This window comes from Pollachius pollachius, assembly GCF_949987615.1.
Source record: "Pollachius pollachius genome assembly, chromosome: 8".
Lineage (NCBI taxonomy): Eukaryota > Metazoa > Chordata > Actinopteri > Gadiformes > Gadidae > Pollachius > Pollachius pollachius.
Genome location: NC_136941.1, coordinates 3,348,065 through 3,375,394, shown reverse-complemented (window position 1 = coordinate 3,375,394; position 27,330 = coordinate 3,348,065). Strand labels below are relative to the sequence as shown.

Sequence of the window (27,330 nt, the reverse complement as noted above, 5' to 3'; positions counted from 1 at the left end):
TGGAAGGTTGTAGTGGACGCTGATACAGACAGTGAAAGAGTGAAGACGCTCTTGAGTAACCGCGAGGGTACAGGTGTAAAGAACAGCTGAGTGAAAGTGAGATTTATTCTGCGGGGAAGGTTTCCAAAAATGAACCATGAGTGGGCGGGGTCTATGTGCCCTCGTCATGACAACCACATGTAGCTAGCCATGTGCTACGTGCGTACCGCGAGCTGCCCACGGCTAGAAACGTGTCTGTGGGATGCCTCTTTTAAACACACATTTTCTAGGTCTCCATCAAACCATCTGTTTATCCATGAATTAATCATTCCATCCCTCCTTCAATCGACCCATCGATCAATAACCTGCGGGTAGACCCGGCCCCTCATACTAATCACCTGTATCTGGATTAACTTTCTGACGCAGTGTCCCCTCATGAAAACTTGAAACCATTTGTTCTTCCTGTATGTTCCAGCCCCTGTAGACACTAGGGGGGAGGGGTGGTTCCTCTCCTCTGATAAGGTGCATACAGGAGATAACGATCACAGAGAGAGACCGTGAGCATTGATCTCAGCTCAACAAACACCCACGAGGGAGGCACTTTGTAAGATCTCATTATAGGGCCGTTGTCGTTAATACTGAACTGATAATGCCATAGATCTGCAAGGTAGAACGCTTTATGGTTACAGGCTGATGTGGTCCAGCAATAGAGAGAGAGAGGAAACCAGATTAACAACCCCTGAGTTTGGAAATAGCCCCGACCATATTGAGAGGGGACCAGGGTTTTGGGGTTTTCCATGATGTTTTTGGAGAAGATTATTGGTTATTCTGGTGTATTTTGTGTAATATTATTTTTAAGCAAATCTACAAACGTTAACCTTACTGAGCTGTATGTGATTTTTATGCTTAAAATACACAAATCAGTATAATCAGTTTAATCTGAAACTCCATATTCCAAAAATGGATGATGTACCGTAAAGACCATTTCCTCCCCACAATTTCTGTCGTGTGAAAACGACGAAAGCCACGTCCACACCGGGAGGGAAGGAAGAGGGGAGGGAGGGAGAGAGAGAGGGACGGGAGATGGTCTACAATATTAAATATAGTATATATGTTTTTTTGTACGAAGTTTAGAACTAATTTAGACTTGTCTTTGGGCTATAGGACTTTTCAAGGAATACAAGCCTAAGAATAGCAGGCCTTTCCTGGTCCAGAGTGAATTGTGTCAGTAGGCCTACCCTGGTCCAGAGTGTCAGTAGGCCAACCCTGGTCAGAGTGCAGTGTCAGTAGGCCTACCATGGTTCAGACCCTGGTACAGAGTGTCAGCAGGCCTACCTTGGTCCAGAGTGTATTGTGTCAGTAGGCCTACCCTGGTCCAGAGTGTCAGTAGGCCTACTCTGGTCAGATTGCAGTGTCAGTAGGCCTAGCATGGTTCAGACCCTGGTACAGAGTGTCAGTAGGCCTACCTTGGTCCAGAGTGTCAATAGGCCTACCCTGGTCCAGAGTGTAGCGTGTCAGTAGGCCTACCCTGGTCCAGAGTGTCAGTAGGCCTACCCTGGTCCAGAGTGTAGCGTGTCAGTAGGCCTACCCTGGTCCAGAGTGTCAGTAGGTCTACCCTGGTCCAGAGTGTAACGTGTCAGTAGGCCTACCCTTGTCCAGAGTGTCGGTAGACCTACCCTGATCGAGAGTGTCAGTAGGTCTACCCTGGTCCAGAGTGTATTGTGTCAGTAGACCTACCCTGGTCCAGACCCTGGTCAGAGTGTATTGTTTCAGTAGAACTACCCTGATCGAGAGTGTCAGTAGGTCTAGCCTGGTCCAGAGTGTATTGTGTCAGTAGACCTACCCTGGTCCTGAACCTGGTCAGAGTGTAGAGTGTCAGTAGGCCTACCCTGGTCCAGAACCTGGTCAGAGTGTAGAGTGTCAGTAGGCCTACCCTGGTCCTGAACCTGGTCAGAGTGTAGAGTGTCAGTAGGCCTACCCTGGTCCTGAACCTGGTCAGAGTGTAGAGTGTCAGTAGGCCTACCCTGGTCATGTGTGTCAGTAGGCCTACCCTGGTCCTGAACCTGGTCAGAGTGTAGAGTGTCAGTAGGCCTACCCTGGTCCAGAACCTGGTCAGAGTATAGAGTGTCAGTAGGCCTACCCTGGTCATGTGTGTCAGTAGGCCTACCCTAGTCCTGAACCTGGTCAGAGTGTAGAGTGTCAGTAGACCTACCCTGGTCCTGAACCTGGTCAGAGTGTAGAGTGTCAGTAGACCTACCCTGGTCCAGACCCTGGTCATGTCTGCAGCGTGTCAGTAAGCCTACCCTGGTCCTGACCCCGGTCGTGTCTGCAGCGTGTCAGTAGGCCTACCCTGGTCCTGACCCCGGTCGTGTCTGCAGCGTGTCAGTAGGCCTACCCTGGTCCAGGTCGTACTCCTCGACGGTGCTCACGAAGTGGGGCCGGGAGTAGAAGTTGTGGGGCCCGGGCTGCTGCAGCCCCCCCAGGCTGAAGAGGCTGCGCTCGGTGGAGGCGCAGCAGGAGAAGGCCCTCCGGCTGGGGATGCAGGGGTAGCGCGTCCAGCTCCGGGTCTCCAGGTCCAGAGCTTCCAGGGCCATCACCGGCAGCTTGCCCTGACGCCCGCCTGCAGGGGGCAAGAGGGTCAGGGGGTCAGGGGGTCAGGGGTCACGACAGCCCTGCTGGTGTCTGACGGCTATCATCCATCTGGCCTCGTCTGTCTGTCTGTCTTTCATCCGTCTGTCTGTCTGTATTTCGTCAGTCTGTCTGGTTATAATCTGTCTGACCTCGTCCATCAGTCCATCTGTCTGTCTTTCATACATCTGTCCAGGGATGGGACAAAGTCACTGTTTGGGAAGTCCCAAGCAAGTCCCAAGTCTTAGCAGTCACGTCCGAGTCGAGTCCCAAGTCAAGACGGGGAAAGGCAAGTCGAGTCCAAGTCCAAGTCCCAAACTTTTTCAAGTCTTGAACAAGTCACCATGTATTTTAAATTAATAATGTCATTATTAGGCTATTGATCATAATTTCAACATATCACTCTAATGTACAGTCATTTCTTATCAATACAGTTATAATGTGTTCATTTTTTCTGTCTTCAAATGTGTTATATGCGCATGCGCCGAGATCGTAGGTTGTTAAAAGTAGCCCAAGCCAAAAAGCCCAAGCCAAAAAGTAGTAAAAGGTGGGAAAACCGCCCAATCTGGCAACACTGCCTGAACGTCCTCAAAATGTAGCCCAATAGGGCTATAAAAAACGCCCAAATCTGGCAACGCTGCTGAATGTCGACGTCAACGTAAATCAATGAGACCATCTGAAACAAAGCCGATATGAAACTTAAACTGTGATTCTGAAGAAAGCATAAATGATATTGAAATTCAGTTTAGATATTCTTGAAGATACGAGTGTGTAGATTTGTTACATTTTTTTTAACGAAGGTAAACGGTTGAACAATGATTTAGTTACGATGTCTTAAGCGTCAGAGGCTGGCCAGACGGCTTCAATGGGACCAACTCAAAACGCAGCTGATATGAAACTAAAACTGTTATTCTGAATAAAGCATAAACGATATCGAAATTTCGTTTTGATATTATTGAAGTGTAGATTGGTCTTCGCTCGCTGTTTTTTTTTTCATCTTCACGGAAGTGAATGCGTCTTGGGTGTCTAGCCCTCTAGGCGGGAAATAGGTTATCTAAAACAATAAATGTTTTTGACTCAAGACATGTTGAGTCATTACAGGTCAAAGAGGCAAAGTCCAAGCCAAGTCTCAAATCAATAGCAGTCAAGTCTAAGTCGAGTCGCAAGTCATGCGTAATTTTGTCAAGTCGAGTCTGAAGTCATCAAAATCATGACTCGAGTCTGACTCGAGTCCACATCTCTGCATCTGTCTGTTTGTCTATTATTGGTCTGACTTCTATCTGTCCGTCTGTCTTTTATCCATCTGTCTGTATATCATCTAACATCACTCATTTATCTACATATTTCTCTATGTTTCTCTATCTGTATTATTTATCTAACATCTCTCATCTATCTACATGTATTTTTCTATGTCCATCTATCATTTCTCATATATTTTCATCTATTTACATGTATATCTCTATGTCTATCTATATGTGCATTATCTATCTTCCTATCCCTCATCTATCACTACATCCATCTATTCCCATAATGTAACGCCCATTGAAATACTCGAGACTCCGGCTCCTTTTACTGATGGTTTAATCACACCGTAGAACTACATACAATACAGACATGAAATTAGTTTAACACACAAACAATTACCCAAGAGCACACAAATCCTCCACGGCAAACAAAAAGGAAGCAAAAACAACACTAACCACTTTGCCTGCTTGTAGCCAATGGGGTTAAGTTAAATCTCTTGTTGCCTGCTTGAAACGTAAATCCTTAGAAAGTATATAGAACGTAAATCCTTAGAACGTGGCTTGTCTGCAGCTGCGACACTAGCTTCTAGAAGCTTCTCGGCGAAAAAACGAAGAAGAAATAAAACATACATTTACGAGAAATAACACGAGTCCACCTTGAGGTCAAAGACCGAATTACATATAATACCCCACAGAGCAGGAAAACACTGCCTGCAGTTACACTCCCACCATCAGACAACATATGATTTCTAACAGACTTAACATAGTGAACAACGTCTTTCCCAAAACAAACCAATGTATAATCAGACAATGTGGTTACATCACTTTCACGAAATGAATTGACCTTTTACTCAGCTTCAAGCAAAAGTACAGTTTTATGTATGGACCTTTCCAAATAAAATGGTCTAGTTGTGTATGTGCCTTTACTGTCTTGTGTTGTGTCACTAAGCAGTAGTTTGAGCTTTCTGACTTTCCCATCAACTCCTGGGAAGACTTCGGTAACCTTTGCCATCTTCCACTGATTTCTGGATGTGGCATCATCTTGCAACAGGACTATGTCATTCACTTTGGCATTTCTCCTCTCCTTGTTCCATTTACTTCTCTGTTGCAGACTCAGCAAATACTCCTTTCTCCACCTGTTCCAGAACTCATTTGACAAGAACTGAACTCTCTTCCACCTCTTCTGCAGATAGAGATTTTCTCTTACGAGCTCTCCAGGTGGCGGTTCAATGATTGACGATTTCATTGTCAGAATAAGATTTGCCGTCAAAGGTTCTGGTCCTGATGGATCATTGAGATGCTCTGTGGTCAACGGTCGACTATTCACTATAGCCATTACTTCATATAGGAAGGTTCTCAGTGAAGAACTGTCTAGTCTTCCTGCAGACTGGTCTAGGATGGATGTAAGGACACTTCGGACCGTTCGTATCTGCCTCTCCCAGACACCACCCATGTGACTGGAAGCAGGTGGGTTCATGACAAAGCTGCATCCCAGTTCTTTGACACGTTCTTGCTTGATTTCTTTCATAAGTTCCTTGAATTCATTTTGTGCACCCACGAAATTCGTGCCTTGGTCACTTTGAAGCTGACTTACATTGCCTCTTAAAGCAATAAAGCAACGCAGCGCGTTGAGGAAGGCATCAGAGGTAAGGTCATCCAACATCTCGATGTGGATAGCTCTTGAGCACATGCAGGTAAATAGGACCCCATATCTCTTGTGCTCTTTCCTGCCATCCTTCACATAAAATGGTCCGAAACAGTCCATACCACTGTATGTAAATGGAGGGGTGGCTTCCATCCTCTCTAGTGGAAGGTCGGATATTTTTTGTTCTTGAGTACACTTTCTTAACTTCCTGCACTTAACGCATCGGAAGATAAAGGATGACACTTCACTGCTACAACCAAGAATCCAAATTCCGTTGGAGCGTAGTTCATTGATGGTCATTCCACGACCTTGATGTAGCACCTTCTCGTGGAAGTGCTTAATTAATAGGCGAGACACATGATGCCCTTTTGGAAGGATAGCTGGGTGTTTCACGTGGGGATGAAGTGCTGCTTCTGTCAATCTCCCTCCCACCCTCAGGATATCGTGACTGTCAATGAATGGACTTAACTTGTGCAGCTTAGTTGAGTTATTCTCAGGCAGCTCTTTGCTTTGCTTCAGAGATTTTATTTCTTCACTGAACGCTTCTCCTTGAACTGCATGGATTATGAATTGTTCAGCTTCCTGTCTTTCTTCGAGTGTAGTAACTTTATCAGATCCTGTCTTTGGACCCTTTATCTCCTTTGCACACCGCTTAAGTCTTGCTATGGCTCTTACCGCTGTCCTTAAGTCTGAAAACTTCTGTAAACGATCTGACAGTGACCTTTCCTCCTGTGCTTGAGTAGTGTGAACCTGTGCTCCTTTGAGTTCTGGGTCCTCGTCATCAAGCTCTCCCACCTTAATTTCTTCTTCCTGAGGGAGTTCTCTTTGCCACAGGAAACTCGGTCCTGTAAACCAATTGGACTCTACAAGCTCCTTTACAGTGCACCCACGAGAGGCATGGTCAGCTGGGTTCTCCTTTGAAGCAACATAATGCCACTGACTTGGCTCTGTGCTGGATTTAATCCGCTGAACGCGGTTGGCTACAAATACGTGGAACCGCCTTACGTCATTATTAATGTAGCCAAGAACAACCTTGGAATCAGTCCAAAAGTATTCACATAGGCCTTCCAGTTCTAGTTCACGCTTAAGCATATCGCTTGTTCTTGTGGCGACTACAGCAGCTGAGAGTTCCAGTCTTGGGATTGTTGTCACCTTTGTTGGCGCAACTCTTGCTTTCCCCATAACAAGTGCACAATGTGGTTCTCCAGACTTGTTAACAGCTCTGAGGTACGAACATGTTCCGTAGCCAGACGCACTAGCGTCGCTAAAATGGTGTAATTCGTACTGCTGAACTTCCTTGATAGTCAAGGGTACATAGCATCGTGGTATCTCAACTGAAGACAGATTGTGTAGATCTTGTAACCAAGCTTCCCAACGCAGCTTGAGGTCATCAGGAAGTGGTTCATCCCAGTCCATCTTCTCCTGACACATCCTTTGCAGGATCTGCTTCCCGATCAAAATGAAGGGTGCAACAAATCCAAGAGGATCAAAAATTGAGGCCACTGTTGACAATACTCCTCTTCTGGTAAAGGGATTTTCCTTTACCTCGACTCTGAACTGGAACTTATCTGAGCCAAGGCACCACTGAACCCCAAGAGCCCTTTCTATCTTGGGTTCTCCAAGGGCCAAGTCCAGGTCGGTAGCACCCTCTGCGCATTCTTTCTTTGTGATCGTGGCAAGCACCTCCTTGCTATTGGTAAGGAATTTGTGTAAGCGGAGCATACCAGTGCAGCAGAGATTAGGGCTGGTAAATTAATATTCGAATTTCGGATATTCCTCGAATATGGGAAAAATATGTATATTCGAACATGAAAATGAATATTCGAATAATTTACAAAATATATATTTTATTGCTCAGGGCAGCGCGCGCATTGATTCTCCTCCGTTGTGTCCCATGGTGCGTCGCTTACTGGCCTGCGTGTAGCTGCAGTCACGTGTCACAACAAGGTAGCATGGACTGCGCTCCACCACCTCCACCTCCCCACCTCACTGTAGACACCGATAAATGTATGAAAATGTATGAAACACAAACCAGCGAGCCCGAAAAACAAACCGGGGAAATGGAATCCGGTGAAGTCAAGAACTCCACCACGGACAAAGTGATTGTTAAGCCAGATAATTTAAGAAGTACTGTTTGGCGCTTTTTAGGATTCTGGTCAGTTGGAGGTAAAGTTGTCGACAAATCCAAGGCTGTTTGCAAGTTATGCGATGCGGAACTGGCATATCACTCGACTACCACAAATTTGAGGATGCATTTAATAGTTGTTCACCCGACCGAATGGAACAAAGTTGGTGAAGACGAAGCAGACGGCCCGCTTCCCAAACAACCCAAGCTAACAGCGTTTTACAGCCCGACCACTTCTCTTCCCGCTGCAAAACAAGAGGCCATCACTAAAAAGTTAACAGAGTTCATTTGCAAAGACATGCGGCCAATCAGTATAGTTGACGGCGTAGGTTTTCAGAAATTTATCCACGAAATAAATCCACGCTATCAAGTCCCTTCCCGTGGAACTGTTAATAATAGGATTGTTAAACTGTATGATGCCACCGCCAGCACAGTGAAAATTACATTCAAGGACAAAGCCGTAGCGTTGACCACAGACGGATGGACTTCCCTTGCCAATGATGCATTTGTCACCGTGACTGCCCATGTTATCACAGAGAATTGGAAGATGAAGGACTATGTGCTTAAAACGAGAGAGCTCAGAGAAAGTCATACAGCGGAGAACGTATCGAAGTCTATTATGGATGGTTTGCAGGAGTTTGGCGTGCAGCTGGAGTCGGTCGTTGCCGTTACAACGGATAATGCAGCTAACTATGTGAACGCAGTTGAGAGGCACATGAAGACCATGAACGTGCCGTGTTTCGCACATACTATTAACCTAGCTGTCCGAAAGGGGCTAGGGGTGAGATCTATAGAGAACAGTGTTGCCAGATTGAAACGTACTGCTGCCTACTTCAACCATTCAACCACCGCCAGTTACCTCCTGGAAGAAAAGCAGAAGCAGTTGCAAATGCTGAAAAGGGACAAACTGATCAACGACTGCGCGACAAGATGGAACAGTACATACGACATGATTTGTCGGGCTCTGGAGCAACAAGCACCAGTGGCTGCTGTCATCTTTGACAAAAAGCTGTCCAACCTTGAGCTGTCCACGAGTGAATGGATTCAGCTGGAAAAGGTAAGCTATATTAATTCATTTATTTAATTTATATGTAATTACTAAATATGTGCCAAGTTGAAGTTTATGGCAAAGACAATAGGCACAGCTCTTCATGGATTTTCTTTTTTTATTCATTTGTCCTACTGCAGGTAAAGGACATTCTCAGGCCATTCAAAGTCTCTACAGTGGCTTTATCCACCGATAAATACCCGACAGCGTCAGCTGTTCTCCCAATGAAGCACGTTCTTCTGTCTCATCTGAGACAGGAGACAGACGGCGACACTGCAGCTCTGAAAGAAATGAAGGCAAAGATAACGGCTGATCTAAATAAGCGCTACCCAGAAGACGGTGACGTCTTCATGTTTCTGAACACAGCCAGTTATCTTGACCCTCGCTTCCACTGCCTGGGTCATTTAGATCATGGAAGGCAACATGAAGTCCATGCTAAAGTGCTTGCCGAGATTACCGCTATAGCAGCGGCAGAGAAGTCAGGAGAAGGGTCAGAATTGCCCGCCCCACCAGAAGCCCCCTGCAAAAGTTCCCTTTCTGCAATGGGTGATCTATTTTCCCAAGTCTACCCGCAGCAGACAAGAGCTGCTGAATACGATCTGCATGGGGAGCTAGTCATCTACGAAAGAGAGCCACAGCTGCCTCCCGACGCAGACCCTCTCCTGTGGTGGAAAACTACAGGCAGTGCGAGGTACCCGCACATCGCACAGGTTGCGAAAAAATACCTCACGGTACCCGGCACATCTGTACGATCAGAGCGCGTCTTTTCCTCAGCCGGCAACATTGTCAATAAAAAACGCTCAGCACTCGCCGCTGAACAAGTAGACCGTCTGGTATTTTTGGCGAACAATCTGTAGGCCTAGTCCACCAGTCGTGTTTTGAGTTAATTTGTGGCCTGCTTGTTTCTTTCAGTTGTGGTTGATTTTATTTAACTTGTGAAAAATGACATTGGCTAAAATATTATTTCATTTAGTAGGCAACTATGTCGGCATAGCCTATTACACGCCAGCCTAATAACTGTGAAAGGTGTTCTGTTTTTGCAATTGTTTGTTTTGCAATTTGCATAAATGAACAGTATGTCAAATACTTTCATTGACTGTTTACAATTGGCTGCTGGCCTACTTAATGTTCGTTTATGTTCTACAGGCTAATATTCATTTCTGTAACTGAGCTGTGGGCCAATTCAACCTCCTGTTCAGTGGTTCAACTCTAAAAGATGGCTAAGTGAGTGTACAGTTTTGCACTAATTGCACTGAAGTTGCACTAAATGTAACATGTTGAACATGACGCTTGGATTTTGTCTGAAGACAGAAAATAAATCAGCGTTTGACTACCACTGGTCGTTTTTCTTGACATTTAGCGGTGTGCACGCCCTCTGTTGGATATAAAGGGGTACTGTTACAATAACAAGTCCTATTCTCCGCGGGGAAAAAATAATTAATTAATTAATAATAATATTCGAATATATTCGATATTCGGACCATTTTTTAAGACCAATATTCGAATTTAATTTCTGGGGAATGTTACCAGCCCTAGCAGAGATCCCTTGCTTCTTTGACTAGCTGGATGGCTTCTGCTTCATTGTGCACACTTGCCAGTCCATCATCAACATAAAAGTTGCGTTGGATAAATCTCAAGGTGGCTTCACTAAATTTGCCTGCTCCTTGTGCAGCGAGGTGCTTAAGCCCGAAGTTTGCACATCCTGGCGATGAGGCATCACCAAATATGTGGACCTTCATGCGATACACTGATGGGGGAGCTTCCAGATTACCTCCTTCCCACCACAGGAATCTGAGGTAGTCTTGGTCCCTTGGTGCAACATGAAACTGATGGAACATACGCTCCACATCACACATGATGGCTACTTGCCCCTTCCGGAAACGACACAAGACCCCTACGAGGGCATTGGTAAGGTCTGGCCCAGTGAGTAGATGTTCGTTCAGTGATGTGTTCCGATATTTTGCTGAACAATCAAAGACGACGCGAATCTTTCCCGGCTTTTGGGGATGATAAACTCCATGGTGAGGGATATACCATACTGTCCGATTGCACATATCCATCTCTGGAACCTTTTCAGCATCATCTCTTGCGATCATGTCCTCCATGAAAGCCACATAATCATTGCGGTATTGTTCATCCTTTGTCAAACGTTTCTCCAGGCATTTAAGCCGATTTTCTGCGTACGCTTTGTTGTTTGGCAGACTTGGCCTTTCTTCCTTGAAAGGCAATGGCATTTCATAGTGTCCATTAGGCTATTGCTTGATGCCCTCTTTAATCTGTGCCAAAAACTTGATGTCTTCCTGTGACATTGACACTTCTTCACTGGTCCTCCCAGTGAAATCTGACTCGAAGACTTTGATTATGTCTGCTGGAGTCATCATTTCTCTGACGTGAGTCCTGCAAACAAAATGGACTTCAGATTTGAGTTCAACTGAAGACTTGATTGCTGGTATGACTTGCTTTGTGATGATACAGTGACTCATGCCTATTTCATCATCATGTTCAAGGCCAGCATTGCTGTAGCCAATGATGCTCCAACCCAACGTAGACTTGAGCGCGTATGGCTGGTCCTCACTGCCAATAATGACGTCTCTGGGAAGAAGGGCTTGGGGGCAGTTATAGCCTATCAACAATCCTACTTCACAGTCAATCTCTGGAGACATTTCATGCTCTAGATGTTCTAAGTGAGGCCATAACTTTGCAGTTGTACTTGTGGGTATATGAGATCTATTTGCTGGTATATAATCCCTGGTATAAGTCGTTGGGAGTTTGATTATATTTTCAGAGTTAATGCCTCTTACTCGTAGACGGCTCACCCTTTGGCTGGATACGACCTTTGTGATTGATGTTATTGTTGACACTGTCAGTTTCACAGGCTCCTTCTTGACAATCAATGCCTCGGCTGTATCCTTTAATATGAAGGTGGTGTCACTCTGAGTGTCGAGCAAGGCATACACTAGAACTTCTTTGTCTGGTTCAGCTGATGTGGAGACATAAACTGGGACAACAGTAGATGTATGAGTGGTACCCTTCTCTTGAACGACTCTGTTGGAGGTAGCTTGTTTTGACTCTTGGGTACGTGACAGTGTGGACTCTTTAATTTTAGCTTCCTTGGTTTCGTCAGATTGTCCACGTTCTGTGTCTCTTCTTTCTCCTTGGTTATACACCCATCGATCCCGATGCAAGCATGTAGGGTGGTTTCGTCCACAGGAGTCACATATGCTCCTAGATGTACAGTCTTTGGAGTTGTGGCCAGTCTTAAGGCAGCCAAAACACAACTTCTCCAGTTGTACAAATTTGACCCTTTCTTCAACTGTTTTTTCCATCATTTTGAAACATGTATGGAGAGTATGACCCTGCCTCTTACAGAAAATGCACATGATGCTTGTCTTCTCACTTGAGCTAGTGGTGAAAGCCCTAGCACTGGGTTTCTGACTTTGTGGATATTCCCTTTCCTTTTGCTTAGCTTCTTGTACTATTAGCTGTAATGCTGAAGAGGATGTGACTGGATTGCATGCAATTCGAGCCTCAAGGTTGAGAAACTGCACGAAGCAACTGAAATCAGGGAACAGTTTGTGTTCATCTTGGTACATAGTGACTTTTCTGTTCCAACTTGCGCTTAACCAATCAGGTAATTTGGCAGCTATTTTTTGGTTTTCCACACAGTCGTTAAGAGCTTGTAAACCTTGAACATAAGGCATGGCTGATTCAACACTGCTTAGAAAATCTGCAAACTCACGAAGATCTTCGCTGTCCTTGTGACCAATCTTATGCCATGCGTGTATCTTGTCGCGGTATGCCTTACCAATAACAAACTGATTGCCGTATCTGTCCTCAAGTTTGTCCCAGGCGGTTTTGTAAGCCGTTTCTGTTGCTACTAGGAAATGTCCTTCAATAGCTCTTTTGGCTGGGCCACCAACATACTTGCGCAAAAAGAAGAGTTTTTCTTGAGTTGGCAGGTTCTTACGATCAATCAGAGTACAGAATGAAAGCTTCCAATCATTATACTTGAGAGGATCTCCTACGAAGACAGCCGGTTCTGGGATTGGGATACGATTGGCTGTAATCGCTTCAGCGAGTGTTCTCACAAAATCATTGGAGGCTTCATGAGAGGTGGTGAATGTGGGTGAGTGAGTAGTGGGAACCTTGGTAAATGGGACTTGTTGAATGGTAAGAGGTTGATTGGGGATGGCTTGCTGAACAGGGCTAGCTTGGGGAGGCTGTGCTTGTTGAGCAGGATAGAAGGGGTTGCTTACAGGGTTGAGCGCGGATGGTTGGTAGAGGGAAACTGGAACCTTTAGTGAGGATGGATAGACGTCTTGACTCTGTTCAGTCAAAATGGCTGAATGGTGCGCTACCTCGTCATAATGATCTTCTGAGAAAATATTCAGCCTGGCTTGTGCTGCATTGTGCTTTTTAATTTCCTCCAACCGTTCCACTTCTCGCCTTTTCTTTTCCAGCTCTGTTTTTCTAGCAGCGCTTTCTGAAATAAACTGAGTTCGTTTTCTAGCATTCTCTGCTTCGCTTTGAGCCGTTAACATTTGTTCCTCCACCTCAAGTTTCCGAATCTCTTCTTCTTGTTGATGTTGTTCTTTCATTATTTTGAGAACTTCTTGTGTAGCTGCAACTTCGGCCGCTGCTTGTAGTTTATTGTACCGTGACAGACTGGAAGAGGTGTTTGACTTACAGCTAGGTTTAAGTGAACTTGCACTGGATACTGTGTTGTCAAACACTGACTCAGCTTCAGGCCAGGGTACAACTTCTGAATCTTCATTACCACTGAGGTATTGTTGAGCCCTTTTATTTGCAGTCACAGTGAGTGCATTACATGTGTCATTTATTCTCCGGATTTCAGGTTCAGGAGTTGCAATATGTCTTATGTTGATTGTGCTTACAACATCCTCAATCAGATCCACAGCATCATTTTCCCTAATGGTTCGTCTTAAGCCATTAATGTGATATTTCCACTTTCCATATAGCTTCACAAAATGTGCGTTCAGTTCACACAACCTTTCATCCAGCTGAGCCTTTCCTTTTTCAGTTAGCGTTCGTGGACGTTCGCTTCTTCTCATGTCTGGAGGCTGTTGTGTGATATATGCACCAACCTGGGATTGTGCGTCTTGTGCTGTCGCTTTAGCTTGCTCACCAGTCAGCTTGAGCTGGGGTAGTTTCACCATCTTCTTGTGGGTCTCCATGCTTGGCTTCTTTAGTTGCCTGTGTAGCACTTACGCTTGTTTGTGACATGTAAAATGTTTATGAATGTGTTGACATTTAACTGAAATGTACTTCTCAAAAATGTGCTGATATGAAATAAAATAATATGAAACCCAAAATAAATGTTTCCCTTTCTAAATGCACAATATGAGATAAAATAGGCAATATACTGTATAAGGCCTTTGGGATTGCCTTAGCTTTAACTTGTTTAACTACACATCAAGGCATCACACTGCTGTAAAACCTGTTTAGAATTGCAATGTAAGGCAAATAAAAAATTGCTATGAAATCTTAGGTACAGTCTTAATATGAAAACCCACTTGTATGAAATCGCATGCAATAATTCAATGTTAAACTTAAAACATCTTACACTTAACTCACTTCAAAACACTGTATTTACTAAGTCACTTTGATTCTTACAACCAACCGCAAATAAAATGTCCACTGTTACTTTAAGGCAGCACACAAATGAAATGTCCACAACGCAGCTTAAATGGCAGATTACTTGTTCTACTTTCAAGATGCGATCTTCAGCATTCTTGCTTGTGTAGCCTTTAACGTCTTCTCCTTGTGCATTCGACTGCGACAGTTCTTATTGCGGTACCTCCTTTTAACAGTGCGGTGGCGTCGTCTTCTGTCCGCGCGCAGCTCCGTGTAACGTCCATCTTGGAGTCTTCAGGATGCAGTGTAGTGTTCTACTATAACGCCCATTGAAATACTCGAGACTCCGGCTCCTTTTATTGATGGTTTAATCACACCGTAGAACTACAATACAATACAGACATGAAATTAGTTTAACACACAAACAATTACCCAAGAGCACACAAATCCTCCACGGCAAACAAAAAGGAAGCAAAAACAACACTAACCACTTTGCCTGCTTGTAGCCAATGGGGTTAAGTTAAATCTCTTGTTGCCTGCTTGAAACGTAAATCCTTAGAAAGTATATAGAACGTAAATCCTTAGAACGTGGCTTGTCTGCAGCTGCGACACTAGCTTCTAGAAGCTTCTCGGCGAAAAAACGAAGAAGAAATAAAACATACATTTACAAGAAATAACACGAGTCCACCTTGAGGTCAAAGACCGAATTACATATAATACCCCACAGAGCAGGAAAACACTGCCTGCAGTTACACATAACATTGTCTATCAAACTATCAAACTTTATAAACCTACACACCATCTATCCATCGTACACTATACAACTGTACATCAAGGTGTTTATTTAATATATTCGACCGTATCATAATGATAGACTCTGAACAATGTTTTCTCAAAGGTTTCTATGGTTACTAATGGCAGTAGGGAGGTAGTGCTTCTGCGTGTGTCTGCTGAATAGAACTGAACCACTAGGGATGTTGGTTATTCAGGGTAAACCGAGCAGAACCAAACGATTCTGCCTGTTAGACCGCTACAGAAGTAGCTCTGCAGAGGGGACTATCAGCAACGCCTCTAAAGTCTGCTGCCGTTCTGGAGGAAACACGCCTTTAAAGAGAAACAAATTTGATTATTAGTCTGCTATCATTTGAGAGGACCCATGCTATAATAGGGAAACAGCCTTTAGAATTAGTCTGCTATCATTCTAGATGACAAACGCCTTTATAGAGAAACAGCGTCCAGAATTAGTCTGCTACTATTCTGGAGAAAACACGCCTTTATAGTAAAAAAAACTTCCAGAATTAATCTGTTACTATTCTAGAGGACCAACGCCTTCATAGAGAAACCACTTCTAGAATAAGCCTGCTATCATTGGGGAGTAAGCACGCTTTTATAGAGAAACAGCTTCCAGAATAAGTCTGCTACTATTCTAGAAAAAAAACGCCTTTATAGTGAAATAGCTTCCAGAATTTGTCCACTATCATTCTAGAGAGTACACACATTTATAGTGAATCAACTTCCAGAATAAGTCTTCCATCTTTCTGGCGAACACGCGCAGAACAGTTTACAGAGGAAATACAAGGCTTTTATATCTGTAAACTGCAATTGGGTCCTTTGGGAAAACCTGTTTAGATGGAGGAGGAAGAGGAGGAGGAGGTGGAGGAGGAGGAGGAGGAGGAGGAGGAGGAGGAGGAGGAAGAGAAGATGGATGATTAGGATAGTAATGGACCAGGGAGCCAGGAAAATAGGACACAAGCGAGCGAGTGAGAGATATGATGTAGGAAGGGAGCGATGAAGACTTGTATGAAAGAGGATAGCAGACAGAGGGTGAGAGAGGAAGGACGATTAGAGGTAAAAAGCCAAGTTTGTTTGTATGCACGTGATGTTCGGGGAATAGAGAGGAAATCAAAAGCATGAGAGAGCAGAGTGAAGGAACGAAGGAATCCAGAGTGTGGATGGAGAGGGAGGTTGTGGAGGAGGGAGGGTCACTTTGAGTGGGCAGGGGGTCAGAGAGGAGAGAGAGAGAGAGAGAGAGAGAGAGAGAGAGAGAGAGAGAGAGAGAGAGAGAGAGAGCGAGGGAGAGAGAGAAAGAGAGATAGAGCGAGAACGGAATCAGAGATATAGGAATAAAGAGAGCCGATATAATCTGTAGAAAGAGAAAGCGTAGCAAGGGAGGAGAGCGAGGGGAGGGAGTCAGTCAGTGCAGTCAGTGTGGGAAGAGCAGAAGTAGATAGTGACCAATCAGGTCGTCCGATTAGACATGTAGCCCCCAACACACACCGGCTGCTTTAGTTCCTATATACGCTGTAGCTAACAGGTGTGCTTATTGTTAACTGGTGGATATCCAGAGGATACTCCATCCAGTGCTCTCTTTCTCTCTTTGCTGTCGTTGACAGTCCTGCGTTAATGAGAACGCAGAACAAGAACTCAGACCATCCTGCTCTCTTGAGGAGGACTGGAGACCACCACCTCTGACCCCAACACACCAATCAGATGACAGCTAGTATCCCAGGGCAACCACCGGCAGAGCTGGGGGTTCGGTGGGATGGAGATCAGAGTGGGGATCTGGTTGGTGGTTATGGTTGACCAATCAGAGACCTCGTTAGGCGTGAGAAGGCGGGGTCTGCCCGAAAACAAGGGGGGGGGGAATGCTATTTAAAGCAGAATGTTCCCTTCAGACAGCTGCAGGTCCCAGAGGAGCATTATGGGATGCCAGGGGGAAGTTTGTGTGGTGTTTACAGTGGAGGGGAACTTCTCCCAAGCAGGCAAGATCAGGCTGACAGGAACTACACACAGAAATGGACCGTAAACAGAGAGGGAGAGGGAGGGGGAGAGGGAGAGAGCAGAGAGAGAGGAAGAGAGAGAGACAGAAATAAGAGAGAGAGAGAAAGACATTTCTCATCAAGATACATGACATCCTGCAGTCCAAGCAGACATGTTTACGTTTGGACTATGGAATACATTTATAACCACAAATGTGTGGTTGGTAGAGCGAGAGAGAGAGAAAGAGAGAGAGAGAGAGAGAGAGAGAGAGAGAGAGAGAGAGAGAGAAAGGGAGATGGAGATGGAGAGGGAGAGAGAGAGAGGGAGAGGGAGAGGGTGAGAGATAGAGAGAGAGAGAAAGAGAGACTGCAGTGACCTGCATCCCCGGCAGTAAACAAACTGCATGCTGTTTAACATCTGATTACACAGTTTCCAATCTTTCATAGCATCTGGTAATTTAGTTTACTGCAATTTAGTTTTCTTAAGTGCGTGAATGTTTATGTGTGCGTGTTAATGTGTGTGTGCACGTGCATGTGGCAGGGAGGGTTTGGGTGCATGTTTGTGTCCTTTTGTTTGCATGCGTATGTGCGTTAATGTTTATGCATGTGCACGAATGTGGATTGAATCATTCTGTGCCTCGATTTGAATGCGTAAAATGCGTTTTTTGTGTGTGTGTGTTAGTGTGCGCTACAGACACGACTAGAGGATCTGCATCACAAAAGCCCAGGTGAAAGATCAAGGGGAGAGATAATGGGTTCATTATAAATGTTATGATTCCGACGTGACTCACAGTCTGTATTAACAGAGCTGACCTTCATCAGCTGGCCAGCCATGCCTCATCTCCCCAGGCCGGAGGGTTCGCACGCTGCCACCACAGCTACACTCTATTTCTGCAGAATAAGAGACGTGTGTGCCTCAGCGTCTCTGTGTCCCTGCCGGTTTGTGGCGGCGCGTTTCCCATCGTTTGTCCCTGTCAATTCCTCCTCTCCTGCAAGAGGGAGACGCCGCAGCCACCGTTCTGAGAGAGAGCCTCAATCCATCCCTCTTCTGCTCGTCTGGGCTTCCTTCTGATCTCTCCATTTTTCTCTCCCGCATCTCTGTGTGATCTTTACCTCTCCTGGGATCCCTCCTCCTCTCCCTCCCCATCTCATTTTAACCTCCTCCATCTTTGTTTCATTTTACCTTCAGCATCTTCCCCCTCCCTCTGTCGGTTTCATTCAGACCGCCCCCACCTCTCCTTCCTCTCCCTCTCCAATCTAAACTTCTCCATCGTTCAGTCCTCCATCTCTATTTCAGATCCAGCAGACACGGTGAGCGAGCAAGAGGTCAAAGGCCACCCGACTACAACTCCCATGATGCCGCGTGGAGAAGGAATCCGGCTCCGAACAGATAAAGGTCAAGTGTAACTGATGGCTCCCGCTGTATAGATTGAGCTCCAGCAGCAGGGGTAGCCCAAGGGCCGGGGGGCCGGGGCATCACTTTAGGGGGGCCCCCAACCTCCACAAGCTAAATCCATGTTTGGACTTTAGGAACTCATCATTTTCAAGTTTAAATGTTTTCAGAGGCAGCACTCGAAGACGCCCACACAGATTTAGTCTTGAGAAATGTAACAAGACGAGAAAACAAAGAGAGTGGATTAAAACGGGGGGGAAGGAAATGGAAAGTGATAATGAATAACTGTTACTGTGCATGTTTTTTGAAACACTGTTTACAAAGTGCTTTAAGGGGCCCAATAAACCCAATAACCTAAACTTGAAATGAAAATGGATGAAACTGAAACATGAGGAATGAATCCAGCTGGCTCCCTTACCCAGGACGTAGATCTTGTTCCCACGGAGGAAGGGCGTGGCACCGTATCGGGGGGTGGGCATGGAGATCAGGGGCAGCCATTGGTCCTTCTCCGCCTCGTAGACCCTCACCAGGGCCTGGGGGGCCGTGTCCACACCCATACCCCCCAGGGCGTACACCCGGCCATCTGCAGGGTACAGAGAAGGAGGAATTGGTGAGATAACAGTTTTATCTTGACACTGTGGGAGGGAAACGGTGAGAGAACGGGGGAGAGGGAGGGAGAGCGACCGAGAGAGAGGGAGACATGGGGAGAGGGAAAGGAAGGGAGGGTTTTTTTTTCTGTGGTTTGTATCTTTAAAATCTCCCTTTCTTTTGTGGTTTGCTGCAGACTCACGATGCGAATCACAAAGCACAAACAGGTGATGCATCTTTGGAAAAAATGGCGAATGAAGCGTTTGTTTTTCCATCTGACGTCCAGTGTTATGGAACCCGTTTGATTTATGACACCGCAGCTCAGATAAGATGCACTTTATTAATCCCACACGGGACGTTGGGCTGTCAGAGCAGTGAGGCACAGAGATAGCACAGGAGTGCTGAGACGATGGATGTGGTCCAAACTTCCTCCAAAGTCACATTCAGCTTCCCCTAACCAGCCATAAAAGTGTCTTCACATCCCAGTATCTGGGTCTGGTCCTCTGGGTCCTCTGGGTCCACTCAGGACCAGGACCAGGACCAGGACCAGGACCAGGGCCAGGACCAGGGCCAGGTCCAGGACCAGGACCAGGACCAGGACCAGGACCAGGGGAATCCATCGGGGCTGTGGGTCCCTTCTGTCCCATGATGATTCTGGGTCCAAACATGATCACATGATCACTGCACACCCCCCACCATCACCATCACCACCACCACCACCTCCATCACCTCAAGGACACACCCCCACCACACAGACACACCCCATCACCAAATGGACACGCCCCTAGCACCACAAGGACACGCCCCCACCACTACAAGTACACGCCCCCATCACCAAACACACGCCCCTACCACCACAAAGACCCACCCCACCAATAAAACATACTGCAGTACTGTAATAAAACATCATACTGCAGTGCTGTAATACAGCATTATACTGTAGTACTGTAATACAACTTAATACTGCAGTACTGTAATACAACATAATACTGCAGAACTGTAATGCAGCAGTATACTGTAGTACTGTAATACAACTTAATACTGCAGTACTGTAATACAACTTAATACTGCAGTACTGTAATAAAACATCATACTGCAGTGCTGTAATACAGCATTATACTGTAGTACTGTAATACAACTTAATACTGCAGAACTGTAATAAAACATAATACTGCAGAACTGTAATACAACATTATTATGCAGTACTGTAATTCAGCATTACTGCAGAGAAAGGAGAGAGGAGAAGGATAGAAGGAAAGATAAAAGGAGTAGAGGAGAGGGGATGAGAGGAGCGAGAAGAGAGGAGAGAGAGGGGAGGAAGGTGAAAAGGAGGGCAGGATACGGGAGGAGGGAGAGGGAGGATGGGATTATGGATTAACTGGCCATTAGCACCTTTTTGTCGGTTTAATGGGATGTTGAGAAGCTTGAGAGAGAGCGAGAGAGCGAGAGAAAGACACTTCTTAATACAGCTGACATCATGATGGTGTGAAGTAAAATGGGATCTGTAGAGAGAGGAAGTGTCTGTCACTCAGCCAGTGTGTGTGTGTGCATGTGCATATGTGTGTGTGTTTGACACCAGGGGTGGGGGGGTGGTGTCGCTTGGCCCGGACTTCAATCCCATCATTGTGTCTCTAATTAAAGAACCTGTCCTTCAGCCTGCGCCCATCGCCCTAGGAGACGCCATGGCAACCAGAACACATCCCATAATTAGAACAGCTTGCATGCTTGGTGTGTGCACCGGTTTTAACAAATCCACAAAGTGGGATTCAGGTTATCAACCTTGTATCCATGAGTCCATCTGATTGGCTATTTCATGCCACAGGTGTGTGGTACCTGTGGGTTTAAAGATACAGGCTCTCCCGCAGGCTCGGCTCCAGCTGGGGGAACCCAGTGGAGAGGTTCTGGGTTCGATGCCCGGTGTCTGCAGCCTCCCTGTAGGCATCACTGAGCCAGATGCTCTTTATATTGTGCACCTCTGTTCCCGGTGAATCGTGCTGGAGGAAACCGGCCTGATCAATGACATTTACATTAACATTAAGGGTATTTAGCAGACGCTTTTATCCAAAACGCCTATCAATAAGTAAATTTGTCAGAAGAAAGAGAAACAACAATTTATATCGCCATCGGTACAGTAAGGATGTTCATATAACCTAGTGCCAAGCACTAACAATCGCTAGGTTAACCCGTTCCTTGTATACAACAAAGATAGTTAGGATAGGACTGATAATGACTGGTACCCGGTAGTGGACCAGTGCCACTGTTGTTCTGCTCCTCGCTGCCCTGGCCCTTGAGCCTGGGGCCACAAAGATGCTAGTTCCAATTCTGTCACAGCACGTTCTCTTTCATCTTCTGTGAAAAAGTGGTGAGACAAAACGTCAGCCTAACGAAGCTTTGATCCTCCCACACTCCCCCTGATCTAGTCAGCATCTCTCCCTCCCTCTCTACATACCCGTCTCACCCACTCCCTCTCTCTCTCTCTCTCTCCCTCTTTGCAAACCCCTCTCTCTCTCCTTCTCTCTGCAAACCCGTCTCACCCACTTTCTCTCTCTCTCCCTCTCTGCAAAACCGTCTCACCCACTTTCTCTCTCTCTCTCCCTTTGCAAACCCCTCTCTCCCTCTCTCTGCAAACCCGTCTCACCCACTCTCTCTCTCTCCCCTCGCCCCTCCCTTTCTCCTCTCCTTTCATTCTCATCACTTTGACTCTTCCCTTCTTCTTCCCATCCACTTCGGCTCATACCTTCTCCTCCTCACCTCCCCCCTCACTTCCTCCCGACATTTCTTTAAAATGTCTTCCTGTTGCATACAGACAAACAGAGAGGCAGAGATATAAACAGACAGACGGACAGATAAACAGACACAGGCAGACAGACAGATAAACAGAAAGACAAGACAGACAGACAGACAGACAAACAGACACACACACATACACACACTCATCCTTGTGTTTATGAGTGTAATTTAGCGCTCTGTTTAATAACCCCAGACAGCTCATGATCTCCGCAAGGTGCCCAAGCAAACAAAACCAATACCACTGAACGCTGGATGGCTGTCCCTGGAAACACTTTGCATTAAATTAGAACCACTAATATTCTGTACAGCATTGTTCTCCCCGAAGCCTCACCACACAGTTCTAGCTTATCTCCAGTGTGTCCCTGTGACGGCCGGATGGAGTTCACGGTGTGGAGTCGATAGATCATTAAAGATCACGGAGAATTTAGGGAGCCGCTGTGATTGGCTGAGCCCAGCCCAGGCCGGGTAAACATGGCAGAGAGGAGGATTATGGGGGTTATCCCAGGGACGTGATGAAAGCAAAGTTAAACAGAAAGCACCAGTAGATAATAAGGGATGTAAGCAGAGAGGAGTTTAATATATAGAGAGCTACAGAGAGAGAGACAGAGAGAGCGAGAGAGAGAGAGAGAGAGAGAGAGGGACAGAGAGAGTTGGTGAGGGAAGGAGAGATAGAAGGAGAGATGGAGACCTAGGGTAAAACAATAGAACAACATCTTAAAGTGAGAAAAACACATGAAGGTGAGGAGGAGGAGAGGAGGAGAGAGCAGAAGGGATATGGAGGAACAGAGACCACCCTGAAGCCACCAGAATGTCTCACACCATTCCATAATGAATCTCCTTGTAAAGAAAGATTAACGTTCATATTTAAATGGAGTCAGGACAGCCCAGGGTGTTGGACTCCCTGCCAAAACGTTCTGGGTTCAGACCCCAAGGTCCGGTCCTGCAGGCAGCCGAGAGCAAGAGGAGTCATCGTCACCCTCACTTTGGATATAGCCTCAGCTTAATGACTGAAATAGTAAGACAGAAATAGTGGATGAGGCGACATTTGTAGGTGGCTTTGAGCACTCGCCCCACGATCCAAAAATTCGTCCTGTGAGATATCAAGAGTCATCTTAGTCTCTAGAGCTAGCAGACAGAAGGTGCCTTGCTCAGAGAGCTCGGGCAGGCCAGCGGGGATGGCCGAGGCATGAAACCAGCCGTCTTCTGTTGCCTAGGTGACCTTCTGTACCTCCTCGGCTGCAGTTGGCCCGTAACCACGACTACGGAACCATCGGCCCGGACTTGATGAATGTCAGCCCGTGTGTTGCCTCTTGAGTCTCTCTATTGGTCAGTTGGACGGGGGGGGGGGGGGGGGGACATTTATAGAGCTCTGCCCTCTGGAACCCTGAAGACCCATGGTGGTTGATCGATGCGGCCCCCCTGCTGGGACCAGCATCCTCCAATACACAGCCTACAGGGTGGCTCTCTCTCTCTGGCTCTATGCAAAGTCCACACACACACACACGCACACACGCACACACACACACACACACACACACACACACACACACACACACACACACGCACACACACACACACACACACACACACACACAGGGGTCAAAACAATCATGATTCCCGAGCTGGTGAGTCCTGGTGGCGATCGATTTTCCTGTCAAAACCTGTTTCTGACGTAACTAAGGAAGGGAAGCGATCAGTGTGTATTGGCTCGCATTAAAGAGCCCAGCAGGACTGAGAAGACCTGTCTCTGTACTGTATAACCCCTACCTGCTCTTAAATGACCTGTCTCTGTACTGTCTAACCCCTACCTGCTCCTTAATGACCCGTCTCTGTACTGTCTAACCCCTACCTGCTCCTTAATGACCTGTCTCTGTACTGTCTAACCCCTACCTGCTCCTTAATGACCTGTCTCTGTACTGTCTAACCCCTACCTGCTCCTTAATGACCTGTCTCTGTACTGTCTAACCCCTACCCGCTCCTTAATGACCTCTCTCTGTACTGTCTAACCCCTACCTGCTCCTTAATGACCTGTCTCTGTACTGTCTAACCCCTACCTGCTCCTTAAAGACCTCTCTCTGTACTGTCTAACCCCTACCTGCTCCTTAATGACCTGTCTCTGTACTGTCTAACCCCTACCTGCTCCTTAATGACCCGTCTCTGTACTGTCTAACCCCTACCTGCTCCTTAATGACCTGTCTCTGTACTGTCTAACCCCTACCTGCTCCTTAATGACCTGTCTCTGTACTGTCTAACCCCTACCTGCTCCTTAATGACCTGTCTCTGTACTGTCTAACCCCTACCTGCTCCTTAATGACCTGTCTCTGTACTGTCTAACCCCTACCTGCTCCTTAATGACCTGTCTCTGTACTGTCTAACCCCTACCTGCACCTTAATGACATGGATCTGGATTCACTTTAAGTCACCTTGGATAAGGAGTGTCTGAAGAATTACGTAGTCGTAAGTGAACAATCCCCATCGCTCTCTCTCTCTCTCTCTCTCTCTCTCTCTCTCTCTCTCTCTCTCTCTCTCACACAGGCCAACACCCCCCACCCCCTCCCACACACACATAATGGAAGAGGAAGGGGCCCTCCTGAATACTTTAATGTGGGTCTGTTTGATCAGCGACCATTTGATGTTAGGGTATCGGCCGCTGAACATCAGTGGCTCTGCAGTGTTTCTGCTCTCTGAGCAACATGAAGTGGGCCGCAAGAGCTGGTGAAGTGTGTCTGCTGTTAACTGGGGGCTAAACGGAACATGGTTCTAGGTTCTGCAGCATGCTGATTCGTCCTTCACCAACCCGTCCTTCCATATTCTCAAACAAACCAGTTTATTATTCCCACGGAAACTGTTTCTGTTACCACTCTATTATATTCTGCTGTATTCTCTCTCCCTTTCCTTCACACTGCGTCCATCTCTCTCTCCTTCCCTCTCCCCAGTTCTCTCTCTCACCCTCCTTCTGCTCTCTCCCTTTCACCGTCCTGGCTCTCTCCTCCTCACTGTCTCTCACCACCTCTCTCTCCATCTCTCCCACCACCTTCTCTCCCTCATTCTCTCCCTCCCTCTCTCCCAACACCTCTCCCTTTCTCTCTCCCTCCACCTTCTCTCCCACCACCTCTCTCTTCTTTTCACCCTCTCTTCCACCACCTCTCTCCCTCTCCACCTCCTCTCCTTCTCTCCCTTCTTCTCCCATCTCCTCCGTTCCCTCTATTCCACCACCACCTCTCCCACCACCTCCTCTCCCTCTCCCAGTCCCTCTCCTCATCCTATCCTCTCTCTCTGTCGTCTGTAGACAGATCATACAGATCCCGCCACACTGAACAGAGCCGGCTCCCTGATTCGTACTCTCAGAGTCTGTTATCGGTTCTGCAGTCTGCATCACAGCAGGATTAGGGGCAGAGGTTTCACAGAAATCACCGGCTTGCCTGGCGGTGACCTTGACACCGCCCATGACCTATAATCCTCTGAGACAGCCATGACCTCAAGTTGCGGTTATCTGCCGAAAGGCGCCTGAATTATAGATGCAGTTTATTTTACCCAATACATTTTTCATAGCTAGATCTTCCACACTGCGGGGGCGGATCAAACAGGCCACCGGGGGGTCAGGGAGTTACAGAGCTCAATTCCAACGTGAAAGAAGTCCACATCAACATTGAATCACAGCGATTCAATGTTTTGCTATACATGCGGTCGACATGATGTATAAAGTGGAGGCAGAGAAGAGAAACCACCACACAGGTCTGGTACTGAAACACTCAACAACTTTTGACAAACGAAGGAAGAAGTAGACATTCGAAGGATGGCAATCAGGAAGAAATTAAAGAAACGTGAAATAGAATTCAGCTTCGAGCGTAGTCGGGTGAATCACTGGCATTCACAATGTCAAACGTTTTCTTTCAAAGGGTACTCAAAACATCCACGTTTAGTCGGTTTCTAATGGCTTTTATGCTAATGCTCATCATAATTAAGTGGAGCATCGTCATTCACCAACACAACAACAGGTTTTCATTGAAACGCTCCAATGAGTGAGATAAAGGACAAGCCTCAGTCTGGCATTAATTAGTCCAAACCAGAGAGACTTCCCGTCTGTGACCTTTTCAGATTCCCTCTCTTCCTCACTTAACGTCACGTTTCCTCTACCCCCCCCCCCCCCCCCCCCGGCTCCCCCAACGCAGAGGCCTTTGTCTTTGGTTTCACCAATTCTAGCTGCAGAGTGGCATTCAGAGGTCCTGGGAGACAGAATCAAGCCGCTTGCAGCTGGGTGCTAATAAGAACAGAGAGCGCTGAGAGCTGAATAGCAGAGGAGACGTCTTTCAGGGGACGACGACGTCTCGTCGAACGTGGGCTCATGAATGCCGTTGTCTTGGGTTGAATAACCAGTCCGTTCCAGACCCCGTCATTATCCCCCCCTTCCGCAGTCACGAGATAAACCGAAAGTGAAACTAAATGAAAGGAGACGAGGGCGACGGCTCGATGTACGCGCCTAGAGGATCGCTGCTCGCGTTCAGTTATTCAGAGTGTGAGTTTAATGGGTTAGCTTGGTGATTCTGCTCCGGTCGCTGGAGGTCTATCCTAGCAGGTTCATCAGCCGATCCTCCTGCGGAAACAAGGCCAGTCAGGAACCCAACGTGAAATCCCCAAAGTACCCCAGAGCTCCTTCAATGAGGAGAAAATGTGGTGCCAGTGCACTGGAATATCTCGACCAAGATCTAACATCTAAGTGAGATCACGAAATAAGGTCCAAATTCACTAGACACCATGTACACTGTACAATGAGGGAGGTTTCAACTCAGAGCTCTTAACTGGGACTGGTGCACCCTAGACCCCATTGTTCATTTGTTTCATGTGAGATCACTCGCCTCTCAAATGCCACCGAGACACAATCAACAAAAGGTTGAGGTTGGCTCCAGAATATACCCTTTTCCTTGAAGAGCTACAGCACAAAAGCTGCAACATCTTAATATATTCAAGCAAGAAAACTCCAGCGAGACATTTCTATAACAGGAGGAAAGTCGTCAGCAGCACCTACTCAAAATAAGATGATTTCATTCTTGCATTACCACACAACATAGTTGTTTGCGCGATGTAATTTTGGTTTGAAAATAGATCCCACTCGATCTCGGGTGAAATAATTATGAGCTAATTCTAGATTCAAGTGTTGCTATGCAACGGTGAACACCCAGTTTATGAATGTGTGGAACACTGCGCACCACCCGTTTGGAAGTGGTGTCGCCAAAACAATGACTCCCTACCAACTCCCTACCAAGTCATCCACTAATGGAGAACTGAGAGCAGGGGGAGCACTAAAAGATCATTATGGAATTATTAGACAGTGAATGCATTAATATATTTTACTTTTTTCCATTGAGTTAAAAAACGGACCATTACTTTTTAAGGGTCCACCAATCAGAAGGGTACGTCCCACTTTCAGCCCATTTCTACAGTGAACACCATCGCTTGAACAAATCCGATCCTCTCCAAATTACCGAGCACTTCAGTAGCTTCGATAAGTCAAACAAGTGGGAATCTCCAAAAATAC

At 46.4% G+C, this 27,330-nt stretch overlaps 1 protein-coding gene across 1 annotated transcript in view; it reads right to left on the bottom strand.

The window, feature by feature from the left end:
* klhdc8b (kelch domain containing 8B) overlaps nt 1-27,330 on the bottom strand; it is an 82,305-nt gene that overhangs the window by 23,049 nt on the left and 31,926 nt on the right. Inside the window, exons 2-3 of the mRNA XM_079741901.1 lie at nt 18,835-18,999; nt 2,375-2,599 (exon numbers count right to left, since the gene is read on the bottom strand). Coding sequence (XP_079598027.1) covers nt 2,375-2,599; nt 18,835-18,999 — 390 coding nt within the window. The remainder of the gene's footprint in view (nt 1-2,374; nt 2,600-18,834; nt 19,000-27,330) is intronic.